Source organism: Protopterus annectens, chromosome 4.part1 (assembly GCF_019279795.1).
Source record: "Protopterus annectens isolate FY-2018-M chromosome 4.part1, PAN1.0, whole genome shotgun sequence".
NCBI lineage: Eukaryota > Metazoa > Chordata > Ceratodontiformes > Protopteridae > Protopterus > Protopterus annectens.
The window spans coordinates 833,183,253-833,208,141 of NC_056734.1; the positions used below are offsets into that span (position 1 = coordinate 833,183,253).

General features: G+C 37.6%; 1 protein-coding gene across 1 annotated transcript in view; it reads left to right on the plus strand.

Annotated features, from left to right (window-relative positions):
• The window catches only part of ANKUB1 (ankyrin repeat and ubiquitin domain containing 1), a 554,771-nt gene that overhangs the window by 374 nt on the left and 529,508 nt on the right, over positions 1-24,889 (plus strand). Inside the window, exon 2 of the mRNA XM_044070601.1 lies at positions 8,955-9,136. Within this exon, the coding sequence (XP_043926536.1) occupies positions 9,065-9,136 (72 nt within the window). The 5' untranslated portion in view covers positions 8,955-9,064. The remainder of the gene's footprint in view (positions 1-8,954; positions 9,137-24,889) is intronic.

Sequence of the window (24,889 nt, forward strand, 5' to 3'; positions counted from 1 at the left end):
TTACGGCTGACTGTGGGAGCTTAGTGCAGGAGGTGTGCCTACATCTGAGAAACGCGTGTGTCGCCATGTAGGAACGGCAAGGGTGTACATGTTATGGGGAGTAGTGACTTTAGGGTTACCACCTGTCCCACTTTGCGAGAGACAGTCCCTCTTTGGGCAGTTGTGTCCTGACAAAAATGTAAAAATGGCAAATGTCCTGAGATTTTAGGACAAACTTATTTCCTGTATTTTATGTAATAGTTGCATAAAACAGTTATTCCGTATCTAAAATACCTAAATGTTATAAGAAACAGAATAAGCAACTAAAATGCTACAATAATAAGATTTTATTTAGGCAAAAAAAGTTAAGTTCTAACCTTTGTACTGACCGTGGGTATGTGTCGGCCTGTAAAATCTGATGTTTGTGCCAAAAATGTCCCACTTTGGCCATTTGAAAAAGTGGCAACCCTAAGTAACTTAGAAAGGGGTGTGGAATTTAAATAATATGTTGCACAAATAATCGAGTGTATTGAACCTTTTGAAAGACGCACATACGTTTCCTATTACATTTCACTGCTTTGGTAACGGTTAAATGGGTCTTGAAGCTAGGCAATGATCCGGGACTCCTAGCGATTCTAATGTCCCATTAGTTGACTGCCTTTCCCAATTACCATAAACACTTTTCAAACCTGTCACCGTGCCTACTATTTGCCTCTACGATGATTTGGATTATTTAAAACTTTTATTTCAAGTTTCGTAGCACAAACACTGATGGCAATTTGCTAACAAATCAAAACGGTCTCACATTGAAAGCAGTCTTAGCAAGAGCAGTAGTAAACTTGTCTTCCCTTGAAACACATTTATTGAAAACGCATTTGGTCAGTGGAGGATTAACTGTACCTTGAGTCCTAGGCTTTTGTTCTTTGATTCGCCTACTGGATTGTTTTAAATTGCATTTCTTGTTTAATACAACTTCTGTTAGTGTGTGTTTTAAATTTGTCATCAAACATTTTTTCCAGTAAGTAGTGAAACAAGCTATATGAATCAATATTTTATTTAACCTTTTGTTGAGTTAGTTAGTTCTACCAGGCTTAGCAGCCTCTTTTCAAAGGAGACCAGTAGTGTTACTTATAAATTTGTTCTGAGCATCATTGGAACTTCTTCTACTGGTCATTGTTGCAGATGGGACCTAGTTCACATGAGGACTTCTAGTTCCATTCCAAGTGCAAAGGCGGTTCGGAGAAACAGGGAGGCAGACAGAGAGAGAAGGAGATAATGGAGTGGTCAGAGAAATGGAGGAGAAAGCCAATATCGAGGCAGGATAATACGTGCATGATTCTGATGAGATGTTTCAACTAAATCTGTTTGATGTAGATAAGTTGGCAAATGGATGCAGAAGTACAACCCTCCAGTCAGGGGAGTTGCAGAGTGATATACTTAAAGAAATGGTGATGTAGAATGAGCCAGAAAATGAAGGAGGTGTTTCCGGGGGTGGGGGGGGGGGGGCATTATGGAGAAAATACAAAAGAAGGATGCAGATACAATCCTGAAGAATAGTGGTGAGGTGGAAAAAAAACATACATAGAGAAAATAAAAGAAGGGAAGAGAGGAGTAACAGAAAAGGAAAAGGCAGAAGAAAATGAAAAACGGAAGTATGTGGTAAGGATTCAAAATAAAGAAGACAAAGAAATGGACTGGTATGAAGTGTGGAACAATGGAATAGGTCCTTTGGGTGTAAAAGCACATGAGGTAGGAACATTTATTCTTATTAACAAAGGCAGTTTGTGACATTATATTTCAAACAGTTTTTTTCAATGGAAAATTTTCTAAAGAAAGACAATAACCCATGGAATCCTTATGTGATAAAGGCATTTAACAGGGAAACAAAAAAGAAAATTCATGTACAATTTCCAACAGAGGTGGAAAGAGAGACTTTGGAAGAACATTTGAAAACTTTGCGTAAAATAGTACTGGATGTGACATCCCCACTCTGGGCCAGTAATCAAGGAGTTTGAATCCTCACCACCAACCCTGGAGAGGGACGTTCACTTGGAATACAAATGGTTACACTCAGTATTTCCAGATAGAGACCTATGTGCATCAAGCACAATTTCCCTAAAGAGCACCGAGGGAACACGCTCAGTCCAGGGGCTGGTTCCTCTCTCTATCTGCCCAGATGCCTAATAAGACTCCCCACTGGTCAGCCTAGAGTTGAGTCCTTAGTTGGGGTTCCAAGCAAAGCCTCCCACACCCTCACTGTGAAACCAGTGCTTTATGTCCTTCCTCCAAGCAGCTGACGCACACTTTTTGAGATTTAATTTGTGCACGCACACACACGAGAAAGCCTGGCACAGATCCACCTGCTGTGCCCCCTAACCCCTTCTACCCAGACTATAAGTTAGTTATCACTGTCACCAAAACCCCTGCCAGCTACTTTAAGGCTCTTACAAGGGTACCCAAGTATACTTAGTGAAATTAATATCAGTACAAATGGTAATGTTGACCAAACAGCAAGGCTTTCAGGAGTGGCCCGGGTTATCACCAAATAAATATATGCAAATACTCTCAAAACCTAAATATTTTCTAAAAAGGACCAACCACAATGAAAAGCTTAAATATTTTTAATAATGAATAATAAAAGAACAAGAAAATACTAAACATTTATTTACAGTAAACACTAGAGTTTCACCCTCAGGGAATATTAAAAATAACACTGATGGAATGTTTCACACAGTTATAAAAAACAGTATTTAGCTAGTCTCACTATCTGTTCTTGCTTGACTAAAATAATTACTGTTCCTACTTACTGAATACAGCAAGGCAATATGGGTGAGTGGTCCTTGTTGTCAGATCCAAGACAGAATACAGAATGCTGCTGAAACATCAGTTTCCTCTAATATTAAAGCACTATTTCTGTACAGAATGACATCATATACATTTGGTCATCTGACTCGGTTTCCCTCACGATCCCCATCACCAGAAGCTACCAGGGTTTAGCACCTATGTGCTACATTACACACAGATAGAGCTTTGCTCAGATGTGATGCAGCTGCTGGAAGTCATGAAGCCATTTCACTGTTTTTACAGGAGCTACCAACTATTCTCTAGTCCAGACAATGTGTCACTGGTCCATTCAAAACCGTGGGATAACATCTTTATGGCTTAACACCTAAAGTAATTTAATTTTGGATGTTTTGCAAAGTCAGGTGGATTAAGATTAACCTCTTCACTTCCAGTATATGCTGTTACAAGATATACATTTAATTGTTACAATAATACGTGTACATTTCTTTCCTTCCAGCAGGGTGCACTATTGATACATTTTAACACAAGCATACCTCACAAATACATTTTCAGCAGAAGCATCTGTACAAATCAGTTTAATATACAAATGACATAATTATTTACAAAATTCCAGCTAACTGTGCTGGCATATGTTACTGATCCACTGTCCTATTTCTTCTGGCATGCCTAGCATTACCACCTATTGTCATACTGGACATTGGAAAAGCTTATGATAAAAAGGGTTTATGGACTGATGGATGGGAATGTAATATTGTGTTAAAAGTAGAAAAAGAAGAAAATGTACATATACCAAGCATGATAAATGTGGAGGGGAATATGATGTTGTAAACTACTGGGAACAACCCAAAACATGTTTTTTTTGTGGAAAAGAAGGATATTTAATAAGTAACTGTTGTGAAGGTTGCTAGCCCAGCTAGCTAGAATTTTGTAAATAATCCTTTGTCATTTGTAAATATTAATATGATCCATAGGCTTGTCTTACAAATGTAAGAATACTATATGTTATGTGTGTGTTAAACTGCATGTTATGTACTGTTCAAGAATGTAACCACAGTGTACCCTGCTGGAGAAGAGCAGAAATGTATATGGAATATATGACTATGTAAATGTATGTTTTCATGGTAGAAGTTGGAACATACAGAGTTAACTTGCAAACTCGGAAAATAAATAGAGTTTTACAATTGTGTTTACCACAGTTAGAAGACAGAATGTCTGCAACTGGAGTTTCTTTCTGTTGTCTTAAGACAGAAATAATTACTAGGTTTAAAATGTAAAAGTGTTAATTGTTTTATGACTTCCAGTTTCAGGCAAGCTTATAAGAGATGTGTCAGCTTCTAAGAGAGAATAATTTTTCATAGAGACATGTTAAATTCTGTTGGCATCTGTTTAGCCTGGAAACTAGAGGCAAGTGTCAAATAGTGATGTCATTTAGCTAACCCAGCAGTAATGTGTATTATTAATTTAAGAACTATCTCAGAGAGAAATTCTGGGCATTTTGTATCTTGTCTTGGATCTGAACACATCCATCTTCAGCACTTCTCATCTGTATTTTCTTTGCTCTGTAAGACTTAGATCATAGTATTTCTCTTGGAGATAGGAATAAAGCACAGTTAGCCTAGATGTTTTCTGTATTTATGTGGGACTGTCCTGCATTGTTGTTGTAAAATATGTCCTGTGATTCTGAACTTTGCTGTCACTGTGTTGAGTATTGTCTTGTGCTTTTATTATTTATTATTAAATATATTTAAATCTTTTAATTGTGGCTGGTTTGTTTTAGTGATATTTAAGCTCTTAGAGCACTTGCATATGTATTTGGTGACACTGGATGGCCCACAGCTAAATAGCCTTAGACACACTTACCATTTGGATAATAGCACATTACACAGTAGAATTGGTCACCCTTTGGTAAGGGCCTTGTAGTAGCTGATAAAGGTGGTTGGTGGCAGCTGGTACTACTGTATAGTCTGGGCAGAAAGAGGCGTAGCTAGTGAACCTGTGCCAGCCTTCCCCAGGAGTGTCTGTGTGTTTGTATATAAATCAAATCTCAAAGTGTGTGTGCGTGTGTGTGTGTGTGTGTGTGTGTGTGTGTGTGTGTGTGTGTGTGTGTGTCAGTTACTTGGGCAGAGACATGAAGCATTGGTTGGACAGAGGGTGCTGGAGGTTTTGGCTTGACCACTCGGCTGATATTTTAACCCTATAGCTGTGCCAGTTGGGAGTCTTATTGGGGATCTGAATAAAGAGAGAGAAAACCAGCCCCAGACTGACTGCGATCTCTGTGTGTCTTAGGGGAAATTGTACTTTACTGTGTGTGTACTTGTCATCCTCCCAATGTGCACATACCTCACTAGTGCTAGTGGTGGGGATTAAGACTCCCTGATTACTGGGCCAGTGCAGGGGCGTAACAACTGTGATAAAAGAAAATGTTATATTTGTGGGGAAATGGGAAGTGATGCAAAAAATGTGAATTGAAATATAAATGCAACAAAATCGGACATTTATGGATTGATTGTAAAAATGAAAATAAGAATAGTGAAGAAAAAGAAAGAGAAGAATATAAATAGAGATGAATTTTTTTGAAGAAGCAGAAATAAAAGAAAAATTAGATGAGAAAAAATAACAGAGGACATAGAAGAAGGCTCTGAAATAAGTGAAGATGACATAAATTGGGAGACAGTAAAAAAATAATTCTGTTGGTAAAAGAGTGAAAAAAACAGAAAAAGAAAATCTAAAGGAACACGTACAAAACAGAAAAAAGAAATTATATATACAGGTTATGGTTGGGGAATGGTATAATGGTTAAAACAATTGACTTACAGACACAAGGTACAGCATTAGATTCCCACCTTTGGGAGGGAAATTGGCTAGGAGTGGAATGGTCAGTCAAGGCAGCTAGCCCAATAATTAGCTATGAAACTGAATCTAAGGAAAATGAAAAATAAAAAAAGAGAGTGCTTTCTGTAAAGGTGAATAGTATTAAAATTTTGGAGTGGTGTAAAACTTGATGTAGATGTAATTATATTAGAACACACAATATTTTTAATAAATGAATGAGTACAAACAGATAAACTATGGGGAGGAAAGATTGTCTAGAATTTGGGAATGAGAAATGTTCTTGAATAGCCATATTCGGTAGAAATACAGTAGTATTAGATGTAACTTTAGCAAAAATTGGAAGCTTAACCATTGCAGGTTTAAAATGGAAAGAAAAAAGTGAATAGAATATGCTTATACTAAATGTAAAGAAAGAGAAAGCTTATTTCATCAGATTTTAGACTGTGTAATGATAGGTATAAATATTATAATAACAGGAGACTTTAATTGTGATTTAAGAGACAAGTGTAAAAAGAAAGGAAGAAAATGATATACGAAAAAATGTTAGAAGTTATAGCATGTGGTAAGTTAAAACTTGGAGACAAAAATTCATGGACTTGCAAGACGGTTATGCATAGAACTGAATTACATTATTTTATAGTATCAGAGAGTTTAGTTATAGGAGAAGGGGAGGTAGCTGAAGCAGGTTTTTCTGATCATCTTGCAATATGGATAGAGATAAACAAAACAAGGACTATATAAAAAAGACAAAGGAATACAAAGGGTAAATGAAAAAGCATGGGATGAAGAAGGAAAGAGATTAGTAATACAGTTATGGAAAAATCAAATTACTATGACATTTTATATAAAAAAGTTCTGAATGGTGGATGATATTTAAGGAAAATATAAACATTTTTTTTTTTACATTGGCAATATGATGTGAGAAAAGTAGAGAAAGAAAAATATAAAAGAACATATAACAATGCATTGGAAAATTTAGAACATGATAGAAATTATTTTGACAAAAAAAAAGAATTATATGAAAGAAATAAAAAAAATACAAAAATTATTTAAACAAATATATATATATATATATATTGATGAGGAAAAAGAAGTATTGAATTACTTAAGCAGATTAGTAAAGGAACATGACAGTGTAATGGGAGAAATAAAAAATGTAAAAGAAGAAATGGAAAGAACTCGAAAAATTATAAATAGTGTAGTACAATATGCACAAGAAATGTTCAAAGAAAAAAATGAAGGTAATGAAAACACATGGAAAATAAAAACAAATAACACTAATAGACAATAAGGACTTGGAAAGGAGATTTATTTATATGAGCTAGATAAAAATATTAGGACAAGTAAATATAGATTCAACTGTATGTCCAAATGGAATAGGGTATGATATGTGTAAAAATTGAAGTGATTGGCAAAAAATATGTATATTTAAAGATTTTGAATGAACGATTAAGGTTTTATGTATAAAGAATTATGTAGTGGAATACTTAGGAGTCATAGGAGAATGAAGGATAGAAGACAATTAAAAAACTGGGGACTGATAACACTGAATAATAATGCTTATAAGATCTTTATGAAAATAATACAAAAGAGATTTGAATCTGAAAAGGAAAATATTATTGAAGCTAATGTATATTGCATAAAGGGGAAGGGTATTCAAGAATTGTTAATGACAGAGAAATTATGGATGATATAATGAATAGGAAAGAAGATGCAAAATTCATGATGTGAGACCTTAATAAGGCATTTGATACAATTGGACATGAATTTTTATGGGTAATAATGAAAGAATATACGTGAGAAAGTTAGAAAATTATGCATGTCAGCATGTAGTAATAATAAAGTAAAAATACTTGTAAATGGCTGGTTAAGCCAAGAGGTGCATATGAAGAATGGTGTAAGACAGGTATGCCCAATGAGTTGTATACTATTTGCATTAGTTATGAATGTGATAGTATGTGAAATAAATTACAAAATGAAGGAGGTGGAGTATATAACACCTGAAGAGTTAAGAATTCTGGTTCTGTTATATGCAGATGGCATTGTAATAATTGAAAAAAAAATCAAAATTTAGATAAAAGAAGTAATTTGCACAAATGAGCATTTAGAGGTGATAGGGATGGCTTGAAATAAAGAGGAAAATAAAGATTTAAGTGATGAAGTAAGGTTAGGGTGTATATATTTTCCAATGATTACATTTCTGTGTTAGGTATACAATTTGTGAGTAAAGATGTAAGTAGAATTCAGTGAGAAGAACAGTAGAAGAAATAAAACAAACATGTCTTTTCTGGAGAACATATAACTTATCATTTAGAAAAAGGCTTATTTGATAACTTCAGTACTGATGGGAAAATAACCTACTTAGCAAGTGTATTTGTGTTGCCAACTGTATTTGAAAATGAAATATTGCAGATAATTTTTTTCATTTATATGGGGTTTTAGATTAAACTCTGTACAAAAAGTACTTTTGTCTGTAAATAAAGACAAAAAATTAACCAAGTGGTGTATAATGATTCATTAAATTTGTACAAAGTGTTAAAGTGGATAAATGAAAAGGATGAGAGATTAGTAATAAAGTTGTATAAATGTAAGTATGATACATTTTGATTCATGGTAAAAAGAGTGTATAAATTAAGAAATAAAATGTTACCAAGAAAAAATATTTTTGTGGAAAATAATTGATGAAATAGAATAAGAAAGGAAAGTATGTAATGATAAAACATTACTATGTAAAACCATGGGAAAATCTAACAGATGAAAACAAAAATAAAACTAAAAATAAGAAACAAATGGTATAATAAGAAATTAGAATGTCAAGATTTTTTTGTAGAGACTGGTAATAGATAAATTACCAGTAAAAGGAAATATGTCATATAGAAAGAAAAATAATCAAATATGTTTACGTTGTCAAGAAGAAGAAACTACTGAATATGTGTTTTTGAAATTTAAAAGTGTAAAAACGTTATGCGGAAAATTATGTAAAGAAGATTTTTTCAAAGGTCTAAAAGAAGTGGATAAAATAAACATGGATATGATTAAATATGCATATTATAATAATAGAAGGAAAGAATATGATAAAAGAATAGATAAACGTATTTTATGTCATGCGGGTTATATGGAATGAAAAAATAAATGAAATTATATTTAATGGGAAATAGATTTTACCATCAATATTAAGTAAAATAGAGATGAAAATTTAGTATGATTATAAGGAAAATTATGAATATGTGTAGTTATGTTGCAATATCTTTGTATTTGTATATTTGTAAACATGTCAGTATGTTGTAAATAAGAGTTCTTTTTGTATATTAATAAAGGGCTCCTACTCTTTTTGATAGGTATTGCGGGATGTTTTACATCCACCATTCTACCACCAACTCAAGGAGCTGAGACCTCAATTTAATGTCTCTTCTGAAAGACAACACACTCAGGAGTGCAGCACCCCTTTATGGTGCACTGGAGAGTCAGCAATCGGTCTACTTGGTATGGAAATGGAAACCAAAGCCTTCTGCACCAAAAGGTGAGTGTGTTACTTGTTTTGTCACTAACACGGTTAATAACAGTAATGACATAAAATTACAGTCAGCTGCCTGTCGGGTGCCAGGATCCGCCACATAACGCATGCACTCAAGTCACTCCACAACAAGTACAAATATGTCTCTGTCATTGTCCATGTTGGAGTGAATGACTTGAGACGTACCTCCCTGGACTACATGAAAAGAGACATGGAAGAGCTCTCGGATCATGTGGCCCAGGCAGGTATGACCCTAGCCCTGAGTAGCATCCTGCCTTCGCCCAGAATGATACCACAATATAAGGATAAAATAATTGACTTCAACAATTGGCTAAGCTTATGGTGTCATTCAAAGGGGATCCAGTATCTGTCTGCCTGGGATGACATGATTGACAGACCACGATGCTTTGCCAGAGATGGTCTGCACCTGTCGCCCCTGGGATTCACGTTACTGGCTAAGGCTCTTGCCACCCCTATAGTGCCTTTTTTAGGCAAACTTCAAAGGACAAAACCACCACAGTAACAGGTACAAGCATGCAAAATCTGAAGGTAATGCTACTCAATGCTAGAAGTCTAAACCTCAAAATGCACTCTCTCGAGGCACTCCTAAAAATGGAGAACATTGATATCCGTGCAGTAACTGAGACCTGGTTCAAGGCTCCAGAGAGCACCCCTGCAATACCAGGCTACAACTCTTACCACACTTTTCGGTCACCAAACCAGGACCGAAACAGTAAAGGTGGAGGAGTGTCAATATTCACCAAGGATATTCACACCACCAGGTTAGTTGGCCAACACAATGTGTCTGAAATTCTCCAAGTGCAACTAACACTAGGTAAGACTGCAATCCAAATTGTAGCTTGCTACAGATCCCCCACCATACCCCAAGATTCTCACTACACCTTTCTAAACATACTGGAAAATATTAAGATAGAACCAAACACCCTAATACTGGGTGATTTTAACTACCCTGCCATTAACTGGGAAAACTACTCATGTCCCAACACCTTTGCGCAACGGTTCTTGGAATTCATAAATTCCAACGCCCTGGATCAACTAATCCATAGTCCCACCAGGGGCTCCAATATCCTAGACCTGGTCATTACCAACATGGGAAATCAATGCTCCATACCTATGGACCTATGGTCTGACCATAAGCTAATCACCCTTAACATCCACATCCCACCCCCACCCCCACCCCCAGTAAAGAAACCACCATAAAAAACTTCTCCAAAGCCAACTTCATGCTACTCAAGTCAGAAGTGACAAACTTCATGACACCCATGCAGACGGGAACTGAAAGTTCAACTGCTGAATCCTACACTAAGGCACTGTACGAGCACATCCACTCATGCATGAATCGTGCCATCCCAAATAGAACCAAAATGCTCTCTTCCAAAAAAAGGAAGCCAATCTGGTGGTCCCCTGCCATAAACAAACTTTACAACAAAAGGAAGAAACTTTTGCAGAAAAGAGGAAAATCCCAGGATGCAAAAACTCCCTTACTAGCCTCAGTAAGAAACTGAGATGCCTCATAAAATCCTCCAAAGCTAGTTACGAAAATAAAATTGCCAAAGATTCCAAAGACATCCACAAAGCATTCTATAACTATGTCAAGAATCTAAATGGCAATGCTCAGATCTGCTCTGAGCTAAAACAGAATGGCATTAAATATACTGATCCGAAGGATATTGCCAATATCCTGGCAGATCGATTCAGTGCCAACTTCACCCCCCTCTCACCCCCTAAATGGCCCATCTCAATACCGGAAGATTGCCAAATTCCAGTAATAACAGCCACACAGGTACAAAACGCACTCTCTAAAGCCAAGAATACAGCATCCATGGGACCAGATGACATCCCGGGCTGTGTACTACATGAACTACAATATGAACTGGCACCTCACATGTTTAATCATAGCCTCACCTCAGGTTTCATGCCCACTGAGTGGCGCAGAGCTACAGTTATCCCAATCCACAAGGGGGGATCCACCTTGGATCCCGGAAACTACTGTCCCATCAGTCTGACAAGCCTTATCTGCAAGGCCATGGAGCGTATGATCATGGAACTTATAAACAAAGACATTGGCAACCTTCAAACACTGGACCCCACCCAGTTTGGGTTTGTGAAGGGCCGATCTTGTCTCCTGAACCTGATTGACTTCTTTGAATCAGTCTCTAGAGCCATGGACAAGGGTAAGGTGGTCCACACAGCCTATCTAGACCTTGCCAAGGCCTTTGACACCATCCCCCACTCTGGAATCATAGATAAACTTACTAAGTTGGGCATTAATCCCTATGTCACCCAATGGGTTGCTAAATGGCTTACTGATAGAACCCACACTGTAAAAGTAGCCGACTCCAAATCCAGCTCCAGACAAGTGACAAGAGGAGTACCTCAGGGTTCAGTCCTGGGGCTGCTCTTGTTTGGCATCTACTTCTCTGAAGTACAGGTCAACACTAAGGGACTCTGGCTAACAAAGTTTGCAGATAACTGCAAACTGGGAGCCATTATTGAATCCCCAAATGATGTGGATACTCTACAAAAGGGCCTTACAGAAACAGATGCTTGGTGCCAGAGCCATGGGCTCAAGCTCAATGCCAAGAAATGTATTGTTATCCCCTTTGGGAAAAAACATGTATCCATGAATTACCATATAGGTGGCAGTACACTAAACACAGAAAGTGTGATAAGAGACTTAGGGACACAGGTGGACAGTGGTCTCACCTTCGATAACCAATCACCACAACAGTCAGGAAATCCTTCTATGTGGCACACCTCATCACGAAGGGCTTTTCATCCAGAAAAAAGGAGGTCATTGTCCCACTGTACTCATCCCTCATTAGACCAATTATAGAATACAATGCCTCATTTGGTATGTACCTCTCAAGACATCTGCAACAACTGGAAAGGCCTCAGAAATACCTCACTAAAAGAATCACAGGCCTAAAGCAGATGCCCTACGCTGACCGCCTTAAAAAACTCAAGCTATACTCTGTCGCATATCGTCTACTCAGAGGCGATCTCTGCTTAACATACAAGGCCATGTCAAACCCAGAGCTGTTGGACATACTACACTTAAAGAAATCCCAATCCCTCAGAGCTACACGCTCCAGGGATCTAAACCTTGTCATCACAATAAACAAAACATGCTGGAGGGATAGGTTCTTGACCCAGAGACTCCCCAGACTCTGGAATAGATTGCCCATACATGTCAAGCAGAGTGCCTCTTTGGACCTCTTCAAGAGGAACCTTGACGATTGGATGGAAGAAAGGAAATTCACCCCAGGGATCACGTCAGTCGCCCTGCTAGACAGGAGTCCAGGAAAGTAAGTAATGTGGGAAGAAATAGCCAGGGAATTGTTATGGCTAAGCTTGTATAGGCCCTAGGGCTGATAGCCTAGTACCAATCTATGAACCTATGAACAAAAGTACCCATTTTAAAAATGTCAAGCATAAAAGGGCACTCAAACTGCTGTCATTATAATCCATCAATATTCATACTCCAAAATTACAGCCAGTTTGACTGCTTACACGTCACATCCGATTTTGCTTAAAATAGCCACAATAAAGTATTACAATTTGCTTTACAGAAATGCACACTAATCCCACAATGATAGGCTAATGAGTATTTAACTTTATCTGTTTAGCAGTTTCAGACATTTTTATTCACAGACATCGGTCAAACCCAGCAATTATAACTACATTGTTGTCTACATCCTCTTCAGATATCTGTCAAAAATTAATAACAATAATATTGACCAAAGTCATGTATTTCAAATTTCTTTCAAACTAACACACAGCCAAACTATTCCAACTTAATTTTCACACACACACACACACACACACACACACACACACACACACACACACACATACACACACACACACGCACACAGTAATCCTGCAAAGCCAGAATAAAGAAAGTTTAAAAATGACCAGATAAGAGCATAAGGTGCTTTCATCCACAGAGAGACCATACTCCCAGCTGTACCAGCTTTGGTGACTGTGTACATGCATTATTGTTATGAAGAAAAACAATTACCTGTAGTTTATTGATAGCTTTGGATGAACTGTATGAGCTTTTGTAAAGAGCACTAGCAATAGATCATACGATTTAACCATATGTAGCACAATTTAAATGGAAGACTATTTATGAAATTATAAGAAATATTAACCACCTGATAACATGATAAGTTGATATGCACAATCTTTACAGAAGTAAAAATTATCTGAACATTTTCACATTAAAAAGAACTATTAGTAATGCAGAGGTTGCTACTGACACTCAGCTTTGCAATTCAGTGCTTCATCTAGAAATGTAGTGCCTGCTTCCATTGAAGAATAAATTGCAGAGGTTACATTAAAAAAAATGGTGTGCTTGTGACATTGCAGTAACATTTTTTTGAAGTAGATCAGCTATTTACACTAGGGATTGGCTGGCAAACAATGACACAGGTTCATAGTTACTAGGCTTCAGTCCTGGAGTCTATTAAGGAGCCTAGCACAATTTCCAATTGCTATGAAGCACCATCTGGTTAAGTGACTCACTCAATGTCACACAGTAGGGAAATTAAAATGGAAAGATTCAAACACTGCACCCTTGCCACAAGAAGCAGCTCACTAACTCATTGAAGCTTTAGTCTTCTGCACTAACTGCTACAGTATCAATTTTTAACTAAGTGTTGAAATCCTTTTGCCATCCAATTTTTAAAGAAGGCTGTATCAATGTAACAAGATCAGACATTTCTACTCATTACTCCATATAATGTAGACTATATGATTTGACAAATGTCAACCCCTTTGTAGTTGCTGGAGGCTGTAAAGAAGGTACTGCAAAAATATATTACTAAAATGCAACATGTTTAGAGTGTATTACACAATCCAGGTCTATTAATGAATTAATCCATTTTTATTCCAGTGAATAAAGCAAAACAGTTAAAGACAATTTAAATACCACAGCAGCTTTTGTTCAACAAGCCACAAGTCATACACAAAACAGAAATTACTGCATATAACATACTTTTTTTTTGTTGGGGGGATTTCTTGCTTGCAGAACACCTACATTTAATTTTTGACCTCCCTATGTCATTCCTAGTATCAAAAATAGCTATCCAATCTTACATCACTCAATACAGGTCTGACCTATTTGAATGACTAATAATGCTGTATTGTTGCAGCATATACCTCCAAAACCAGCAAAGCTGGACTGTGGACAGATGGGGCCTTATGCACAATAATGAATCAGGCCCCTTTTGCAATACCAATATCCAATTATTTGTCCGTTTCTCCCCATTTACTATAAACACTGTTCAATCCTGTCAGTCTACACAGTATTGTCTTCTTTACTTTTATAATTATCACAGAAATGTGGATTTTATTTAAGACTTTTATTTAAAATTTTGTAGAAAAACACTGACAGATATTTTCTAAATAAAACAAAACACTCCCACATTGAAAACAGACTTAGCATGAGAAAAAGAATGCTTCTCTTCCCTTGAAACTCACATTTAGTGAAAATGCATTTGGCAACTTATTACACTACCAGAGACATGCCAGGATTCAAATTGAAACACCATATAGTGGCTATGTAGTCCTTATAGTCCATGTTAAGGGTACAGGAATTCAAAAGACAAATGTGTAAAATATTTGCTAACAGCTTGCAACAGCTCACAAGACTCTACTGTCTCTTTTCAGGGGCATCCCAGGAGTACCGTCTGAAGTAACTTGGCAGCATCCCATAGAAAACAAATGAAGGCTGAGGGAATCAGACCATGTACTACAGGAAACCTCTCTTTTAACATCTCATAGCACTAAATGCTAGACAAACTGTTTACCTCAAACTACAAAACTATGTAATCATATTTCTGGCATAGACTGTAATCCTAAGCAATTTAAAATAAAAAAGGAATCCTGTTAGCTGATGTAGAGGATTAATCCTCTTGCCTCCTACAGTGAAGGTTTAAGATTTGAATCTGACTGAGGTATTAAACTTTAGGGGCATTTCATACAGACACACACAGAAGTCTCATTGAAAACACTGTCTGGCTGCTGCTCATTCCTGCAAATAAATCTCCCATGTGAGTCCAGTGCATGTCTCTTGCCATATCATCTGTTCCTGCAGCAAATCAGGTCTACAACAGGGACATTTAGACATGCATAGTAACATCTCTGTTGCAAATGTTATCACACTGTTCTGCAAAATCATGCACTTAACTTTTGTAATAGAGCATCTTATGTTTTAAAGCTAGCACCAGGCCCCCCAGCCAGCAGTGAGCCCCAAGGAAGCTGCCTAGGTAGCGTAGTGCTGGATCTGGCTCTGTTTGGAGTAACCCTTACTATTTTACAGGGGAGGGTAATAAGACCCCAGAATATATGGCACAAATAAGCAGTAGTAATACATTATAACTCATCAAAGGAGTTCACAGTTGCTTGGAAAAGAGTGTGGAGAGGATGGGAAAGTCAAGTATGAAATAGGCTGCTGTGTTGGGGCCCAGCTGCAACCCCTTGGACTAGATCTGTATGACATGAGCTTCCTTCAGCATCTTTACATGATCATAGTATGCTTTTAAAAAGTTGTAGCATGAGTTCTGCTATATAAATACTTTTCAGACAAGTTATTTTTTGTGCATCTGGCCCTTTCTGTCTCTCTATATCTCTCTCTCTCTCTGGGAGCTAATGACTCTGTGGTATGTGACAGATGGGGATTGACAAGGGGGATTTTTTGGAGGCTTTTTTGGAGTCTGACTTCTTGAACTAGTTTTGAGTGTTGGCAGTCTCTAGTTTGCAGAGGTCTTGAATTAAAAGCTACTATTATCAGAAATGTTTGTGTTCTATTTCCTGTCATATATGTGTGTGCATGTAGTAAGTGGAAGCAAATGATGTTTTCTGATTATAAAATGCCCCCAGTTTGTGATAAGAGAATGATGTATTAAAGCTAGAAATGTAAGATGAAAATCTGGAGCTATGTTAATGGATTTTGAGAAGAAAAGACAGGTTGTGGCAGGAGTGATAGATTTCAAAAATTTCCACCATATGTAAAGACCAGACTAGCACTATATGGAGGTCGAATCCCACCATTGCCACCATGTTGTGATAGATGGCACTACTTGCCACTCAATGGGATGATCAGACTGGAATTAGGGGGGTTGAGTCCCACCACCGCCAACCAGTCAACCAGTATACTACCTAGTTATATGAGGAACATGTGCTATGGTCATTGTATCTACTCTACTGTTCTAAAAAGATCTAATGGCTATCAGAGGGATGTTTTTTGAGTCACACCACTGATGCCCAGCATGTTAAAGTAAAAAAAAAAAAAGAAAAGTCCACACAATTCTGATTCAGTAACTGATTTCCAAAATGTAACACAGCCCTAAGAGCATAAAGGAAATATGCACTTCTGTTATGGGTATGGATTTCCAACATCCACATCCATATTTGGAATGTGCACTAACCACTTAACAAAGAGATTCTTTGACATTGCACCTCAGGCCCCTTTTCACCATGTCTAGAACTATGGTATCTTCCATTGTCCCCGATAAATGGTAACTTCCCCGTAAAACAAATTATTTTATACACATACACACAAAAGTTAGCAAAGTTCTCCAGTTCCCCACAGCTTTCTTCCTGGCATAGTAGTACTGCCACTAGATATGGCTATAGACCAAACACAACAGCTATCTTGACTATTCACGGTGCAGCAAGAGACAAATAGACACAAAACAGTAATGGACTAAGCAGCCTGGCTAGTTAGACATGGATACCACAATCTGACAACCTACAGTGCTTAATGATGCACTTTTATTAGGCAATAAATAAATAATAAAAAATAAATGAATACATATTAATCATAAGATCCTAGAAGTGAATAAATTGAAACTTTTACTTAGACAGTAAAGAACCTGCAAATACAGATTAAATATGTGGAAGTTAAGGCAATGTACAAAGAAAGAAAAACAATCAGATATACAGCACAGAGTATTTGAAGAAGAATCTATCTGCAGCTAAATAAATACTCTAGCAGTCTCTTACTGTAGAAATTTTGGCCCTTGCTACTCTAAGATAGTAAAAATTACACAAGATAGAATTCAAACAGCAAACCTTCATAGATATGGTAACCAAGATCTTCCAAGCATGATTGACTGATTCTACGTTCACCTGCTAATATATTCTAACATGTTCTCTTTTCTCTCAGGCCAGAGGTAGTTACATCAGAATAAAGCAATTCTTTTTCACAGAATGGAAGAAGGATTAACTAGAAAGCAAACAGATTTTCACATTGAAAGATTTCATGTACAATGGATCAGTTTCTCATTTGAATATTAAGGACTGCTTCCTTTGAACAGTTTTCTAATTTTATTGTTATGGCCCATGTTCAAGATTCCAAGCCCTTGTGTAAATTTACTATATAGATGCAATTAAGGCCTTTCTGCGAAACTGCAGAAAGTTATACTCTGCATTTCAATTACAAATTTCATATATTTCTTTTTGCTTTTCGTTTTTTTTCATTAGAAGAAGGTCACAGGGTTTAACATCTTCTTGCCTCAGGAAACACAACTCAAACATAGAATACAAGTGTACTAACAGTCTGAAACAAGAAAGAAAACATGCATCAAATTCTTTTATTACTTTTTTTGCCCTGACACCTCAGTAGCCACTATTGCTGTTTTATCTTGTGCTCGGAGCACAGCTTTGGAAATAAAGGAATAGAACCTCGGAGCACAGCTTTGGAAATAAAGGAATAGAACCAGGGCACAGGTGTGAGGAATGTTTTTGAAGTATTCAGTGCATCAGTGACAGTTGCATAAAAGGTAAGACACTCACCTTTTTTGCTGGAAAATCAGAACTCTGCAAGTTGTATACCCATCCTAGGTGATTGTATTGTTTTTCTTCTATTACTGAGTCTGTTGTGCATTAGGGAGTGCTGCACTCCTGAATGAGCCTTCCTTTGAATGAGACAGTAAATAGAGACCACATCTGCCTGAGATGGTGGTAGCTGGTTGAAAAAGATCCCACAGCACTTATTGAAAAGAGTAGGGAATTTCCCCTTGTGTTATTGTCAAGTTTAAAAACTCCAGAAAACACTGTAATAAAGATAAAACTCCATGCAACAGGAACCAATAAACAAAACAAAGGTCAACCACTGTGGCAAACAGGCTAAAAGTTTATTTGGTGAGCACTTTTGTGGTCTGAAGAAGTGTTGTTAACATGAAAGCTGTCACCAAATAAAGCCTGTTTCTGTTTGCCATGGTGGTTGCACTTCGTTTTGTTTATTGGTTCTAGTCAAGTTTTACAAGCCAGTAAAAATACCACATCTGTTTTCCACTGAAAAGAGGCCATTAGCCTAGTGTGACTAATCTGATCAACAAAAAGTAATAATAATAATAATAATAATGTTTCTATGTGATGGAAATATTATGCTTATGGGCTGCTTTGTTTATAAACTGTTTAAATTATAGCAGTTTCACTTTTTACAGGAAGGCTATCATTCTAGCTCTCACTTAGGTTGCTACCTCCAAACATTTTATCATTCTGCACCTATCATAACAATCTAGTTGCAGAGACAATAGTTTTTCACTGTTAGCCTCCAAATTTTAAGATCACTGCCTGCCTCAATGAAAAGCAGTGAAAAATACTCTGTGTTTCAAAACAAATTGAAAAAAAACCTTGTGAAAACTGCTAAGTAAAAATGCTTCTGTGTAATACATCCCATAACTGCCACAGCTCCTGCTACTTCTACTCCTGACTCAGTCTAATAACACTAAGCATTGAAATATAAACTAAACTTTTTCAGCAAACCTGACATTCTTATTCTACTCAAAAAAGTCTGTACACACAGTGCAGCCTGGATAAGTTGTTGACCGCAACTGAGCTGAAAATATAAGTATCTTGATTTTTGTTTGATTATTTTTACAGATTACTGTTTTTAAAATTTAATATATATATAGCACTTTGTCTGTTCTGTATCTTTACAAATCCTATCATTTGTGTCTCTAGTGCTTGCTGTCTGTAGGCTATTGTTTTAACTGAAGCCTTTCCTCTGTGTAATTATCTTTTGGCTAGTGGGGGCTGGTTCTTTTGTGTTCTTGTAAAAAAAAAAAAAAAAAAGCTGTTCTGGTATTTAAGCCCTAACTTTGATAGGGTTTCTGTCTTTACACACAGTGCAGACTGGATAAGTTGTTGACCGCAACTGAGCTGAAAATACAAGTATCTTGATTTTTTTTTTTGATTATTTTTACAGATTACTGTTTTTAAAATTTAATATATATATAGCACTTTGTCTGTACTGTATCTTTACAAATCCTATCATTTGTGTCTCTAGTGCTTGCTGTCTGTAGGCTATTGTTTTAACTGAAGCCTTTCCTCTGTGTAATTATCTTTTGGCTAGTGGGGGCTAGTTCTTTTGTGTTCTTGTAAAAAAAAAAAAAAAAAAAAAAAGCTGTTCTGGTATTTAAGCCCTAACTTTGATAGGGTTTCTGTCTTTACACACAGTGCAGACTGGATAAGTTGTTGACCGCAACTGAGCTGAAAATATAAGTATCTTGATTTTTTTTTTATTATTTTTACAGATTACTGTTTTTAAAATTTAATATATATATATAGCACTTTGTCTATTCTGTATCTTTACAAATCCTTATCTGTTTAAAAACTTTCATTTGTGTCTCTAGTGCCTGCTGTCTGTAGGCTATTGTTTTAACTGAAGCCTTTCCTCTGTGTAATTATCTTTTGGCTAGTGGGGGCTGGTTCTTTTGTGTTCTTGTAAAAAAAAAAAAAAAAAAAAAAGCTGTTCTGGTATTTAAGCCCTAACTTTGATAGGGTTTCTGTCTTTATACACAGTGCAGACTGGATACGTTGTTGACCACAACTGAGCTGAAAATATAAGTATCTTGATTTTTTTTTTTGATTATTTTTACAGATTACTGTTTTTAAAATTTAATATATATATATAGCACTTTGTCTATTCTGTATCTTTAAAAATCCTTATCTGTTTAAAAACTTTCATTTGTGTCTCTAGTGCTTGCTGTGTGTAGGCTATTGTTTTAACTGAAGCCTTTCCTCTGTGTAATTATCTTTTGGCTAGTGGGGGCTGGTTCTTTTGTGTTCTTGTAAAAAAAAAAAAAAAAAAAAAAAAAAGCTGTTCTGGTATTTAAGCCCTAACTTTGATAGGGTTTTTGCCTTTACACACAGTGCAGACTGGATAAGTTGTTGACCGCAACTGAGCTGAAAATATAAGTATCTTGATTTTTTTTGATTATTTTTACAGATTACTGTTTTTAAAATTTAATATATATATAGCACTTTGTCTATTCTGTATCTTTACAAATCCTTATCTGTTTAAAAACTTTCATTTGTGTCTCTAGTGCTTGCTGTCTGTAGGCTATTGTTTTAACTGAAGCCTTTCCTCTGTGTAATTATCTTTTGGCTAGTGGGGGCTGGTTCTTTTGTGTTCTTGTAAAAAAAAAAAAAAAAAGCTGTTCTGGTATTTAAGCCCTAACTTTGATAGGGTTTCTGTCTTTACACACAGTGCAGACTGGATAAGTTGTTGACCGCAACTGAGCTGAAAATATAAGTATCTTGATTTTTTTTTTGATTATTTTTACAGATTACTGTTTTTAAAATTTAATATATATATAGCACTTTATCTATTCTGTATCTTTACAAATCCTTATCTGTTTAAAAACTTTCATTTGTGTCTCTAGTGCTTGCTGTCTGTAGGCTATTTTGTCCCACCCTCCCTCCCTGTTGGTGTCTTGCTCTTATACTTGGTGGCTTTGCAGTTGCCCGCCCCTACTGTGACACTGCTCCCAGTCTAGTGTCATTAGCTCATTCTGCCTAATACAGAGAGAACATTTGATAAGGTCTTCTGTTCCTCCTTTTTCCCTTTCAAAAAGTAAAACAAAACTTTTTTTTTTCTTTCGCCTGAACCTCCTTGTGTTCTGACTGTGCTTCTCAAACATTTTGGAAATATACAGTATATTTCAGAGCATTTATTATAACTGTAATAGCCTTAATATTGCTACAACTCAAGTGCTCTAGGTTGCACTGCATCTGAAGTGCTTGTGTGTTTTAGCTGCTTTTCTGTATATATAGACTTTTATGTTTCTTTTACTAAATAAGCTCTGTAAAGTTGTTTTATTGCATTCCTGCCTGTATTTCTGAGGTTTTCTTTTGCACTTTTAAAGTTTGTTTTTGCTTAGTTTAATTGGTAGGCTACACACTCAAGTGCGCTAGCCGAATTAAAGCATTTACTGTGTTTCTGTACCTAATTTCTGCTACTTTGTAAAAAAAAAAAAAAAAAATCCTTGTTTCCCGCCTTTACTGAACTACAATAGTCAGTCTTCAGGTATTGCTGATCTCTGGGCTGTGTCATAGTTCCTGTGTTGCCCATATCCTTATTTGGATGGGAGGAAGCTTCTTTGTTCACCAGTGAGAGTGGGGAGCTCTGAGCAGCCTATCTGTCCCTTGAGGAGTGGTTCCAGCCCAGTGACCTGTAGCTTATGGGCTGTTTTGTGTCATAGTTCCTGTGTTGCCCATATCCTTATTTTAATAGGGGGAAGCTTTTTTGTTCACCAGTGAGAGTGGGGAGCTCTGAGCAGCCTATCTGTCCATTCAGGAGTGGTTCCAGCCCAGTGACCTGTAGCTTATGGGCCGTTTTGGGCCATTTCCTATCTCTTTCTAACCCCCTGCTTTAAAGCCAGCTTTAGCGCACTTTTGCGCTTGTAATTTAAAGTTTGTCCTGTTTTTGCATTTACCTGTTGAGGCTACACACTCAAGTGTGCTAGCCTGTGTTACATATTTACTGCATTTTTCTGCTATTTGTTGAAAAAAAGAAAAACAAAAAAAAAATATCCTTGTTTCCCGTCTTTCCTGACCTAGAGTAGTCCAAATACAGGCTTTGCTGTATTCTGGACTTTTGGAAAGTTCCTGTGTTGCCCATTTCCTTTCTTGGATAGAGGGAGGTTTCTTTGTTCACCAGTGGCAGTGGGGAACTTAGAGCAGCCTATCTATCCCTGGAGGAGTGTTCCCAGCACAAGAATCTGGTAGTCTATTGGCTGTTTTGGGCCAATTTCTAGCTCTTTCAAGTCCCCCTGTATAAAACCCGCTTTGGCGAGGTTTTTGCGCTTGTTACTACTCAGCCAAGCTCCTTTTGGTCCGGCAGAGTGGTGCTAGCAGCAGAGAGGCCAAAAGAGCGACTGCTAACCTGATAAAAGTGTTTTTTTCCTGCTACTATCTGGGCGACTGTCTGATCTAGCTAAACTGCAAGTATTTCTGCTTCTTGAACTGTTTTAAACTGTTTAAAGTTGTTTTTGCACCTGCACTTTTAAAGTTTGTCCTGTTTGTTGCATTTACCTGTTGAGGCTATTCACTCAAGTGCGCTAGCCTGTGTTAAATATTTATTGCATTTTCCTGCTGTTTGTTGCAAAAAAAAAAAAAACAAATAAATTATACTTGTTTCCCGTCTTTCCTAACCTAGAGTAGTCCAAATACAGGCTTTGCTGTATTCTGGACTTTTGGAAAGTTCCTGTGTTGCCATTTCCTTTCTTGGATTAAGGGAGGCTTCTTTGTTCACCAATGGCAGTGGGGAGCTTAGAGCAGCCTATCTATCCCTGGAGGAGTGTTCCCAGCACAAGAATCTGGTAGTCTATTGGCCATTTTGGGCCAATTTCTAGCTCTTTCAAATCCCCCTGTATAAAACCCACTTTGGCGAGGTTTTTGCGCTTGTTACTACTCAGCCAAGCTCCTCGTGGTCCTGCAGAGTGGTGCTAGCAGCAGAGAGGCTAAAAGAGCGACTGCTAACCTGATAAAAGTGCTTTTTCCTGCTACTACCTGGGCGACTGTCCGATCTAGCTAAACTGCAAATATTTCTGCTACTTGAACTGTTTTAAACTGTCTAAAGTTGTTTTTGCACCTGCACTTTTAAAGTTTGTCCTGTTTGTTGCATTTACTTGTTGAGGCTACACACTCAAGTGCGCTAGCCTGTGTTACATATTTATTGCAATTTCCTGCTGTTTGTTGCAAAAAAGAAGAAAAATAGCAGTGGGGAGCTTGGAACAGCCTATCTGTCCCTGGAGGAGTGTTCCCAGCACAGGAATCTGGTAGTCTGTTGGCTGTTTTGGGCCAAGTTCTAGCTCTTTCAAGTCCGCCTGTATAAAACCCGCTGTAGCGCGGCTTTGCGTGATTTTGTGCATAGCGCGACATCGAGCAGCGCCACTTATTTGGGTTTGAGCCTTGGAACTGATCTAGTTCTCATAATAAACACCCTATTCCTACACTAAAGCCTAGCACTTGCTCACTAAAGCAATTATATAAGTCAGCACTAAAAAATTTAAATCACTACACCCACACAAACTCCCCTTGAGTAACTTGTTCCCCATTGGCCCTTTTTTTCAGTTATAAAGGAATTCCCAATACTATTCTAGCATGTCCAAAGGTCAGTTGTCAATCTCCTCTCTGGTCCAGCTGGTGAACCAGGGAATCTTGAGGCAATGTTACAACTGCCTAATGTACACAAACAACCCTCTCCTCCTCCCAACAAATTCCAACACATGTGAGAGATGCAACCATATAGCCAAACTGGAGGCTAAGCTCTCTCAACTCAGTACTGGCGTAACCAGTCAGGAGGAGAAGGAAACCACACTCACTACAATTCCAGCCTCAACTAGACCTACCACGACAGCAAACCAAACACATAAACACACAAAAACATACTTGGAGGCTCTAAATAAAAATCTGCCTAAGCAGCAGAGACCTCCAAAGCAGACACCCAAGCAACCGCTACCCCAAACAAAACACGTGCAACACATAGCTCACAAAGCCAGTGTGCCGAACAGTCACAGCCCTTAAGGCTAAACAACACACCTGATACACTTGTAATAGGTGACTCTATCATCAGGCACACTGACGTCCTGCTCACCAGGCTAAACAAGGAGAAGGACACGGTGAGCTGCCTATCGGGCGCTAGGATCCGCCACATAACACAAACACTCAGGTCACTCCAAGGCAAGTACAAATATGACTCAGTCTTTATCCATGCTGGTGTGAATGACCTGAGACATAGCTCCCTGGACTACATGAAAAGAGACATAGAGGAGCTCTCTGAGCATGTAGCCCAGGCCGGTATGACCCTGACCTTGAGTAGCATCTTACCCTCACCAAGAATGATGCCACAGTATGAAGACAAGATTATCAATTTCAACAATTGGCTTAAGTATTGGTGTCATTCAAAGGGGATCCAATGCCTGTCAGCCTGGGATGACATGCTCGACAAGCCACGATGCTTTGCTAGGGACAGCTTGCACCTGTCACCCCTGGGCTTTTGGATATTGGCAAAGGCTCTTGCTACCCCCATAGTGCCTTTTTTAGGCAAGGCTCAAAAGACAAACCCACCTCCATAGGTATCACAAGGGATAAGAAACTAAGAGTAATGCTACTCAATGCCAGAAGTCTAAACCTCAAGATGCACTCGAAACTCTCCTTAGCATGGAGAACATCGATATCTGTGCAGTAACAGAAACCTGGTTCAAGGCTCTCGAGAGCACCCCAGCACTACCAGGTTATACCTCATACCATGCTTTTCGGCCCCAAAACTAGGACCGAACCACAAAAGGAGGGGGAGTATCAATATTCGTAAAAGATACCCACACCTCCAGGTTGGTGGCACAGCACGAAGCATGAGAGACTATCCATGTGCAACTAACAGTGGGTAAAACTGCCTTCCAGTTTATAGCCTGCTACAGACCACCCTCCCAAACCCAG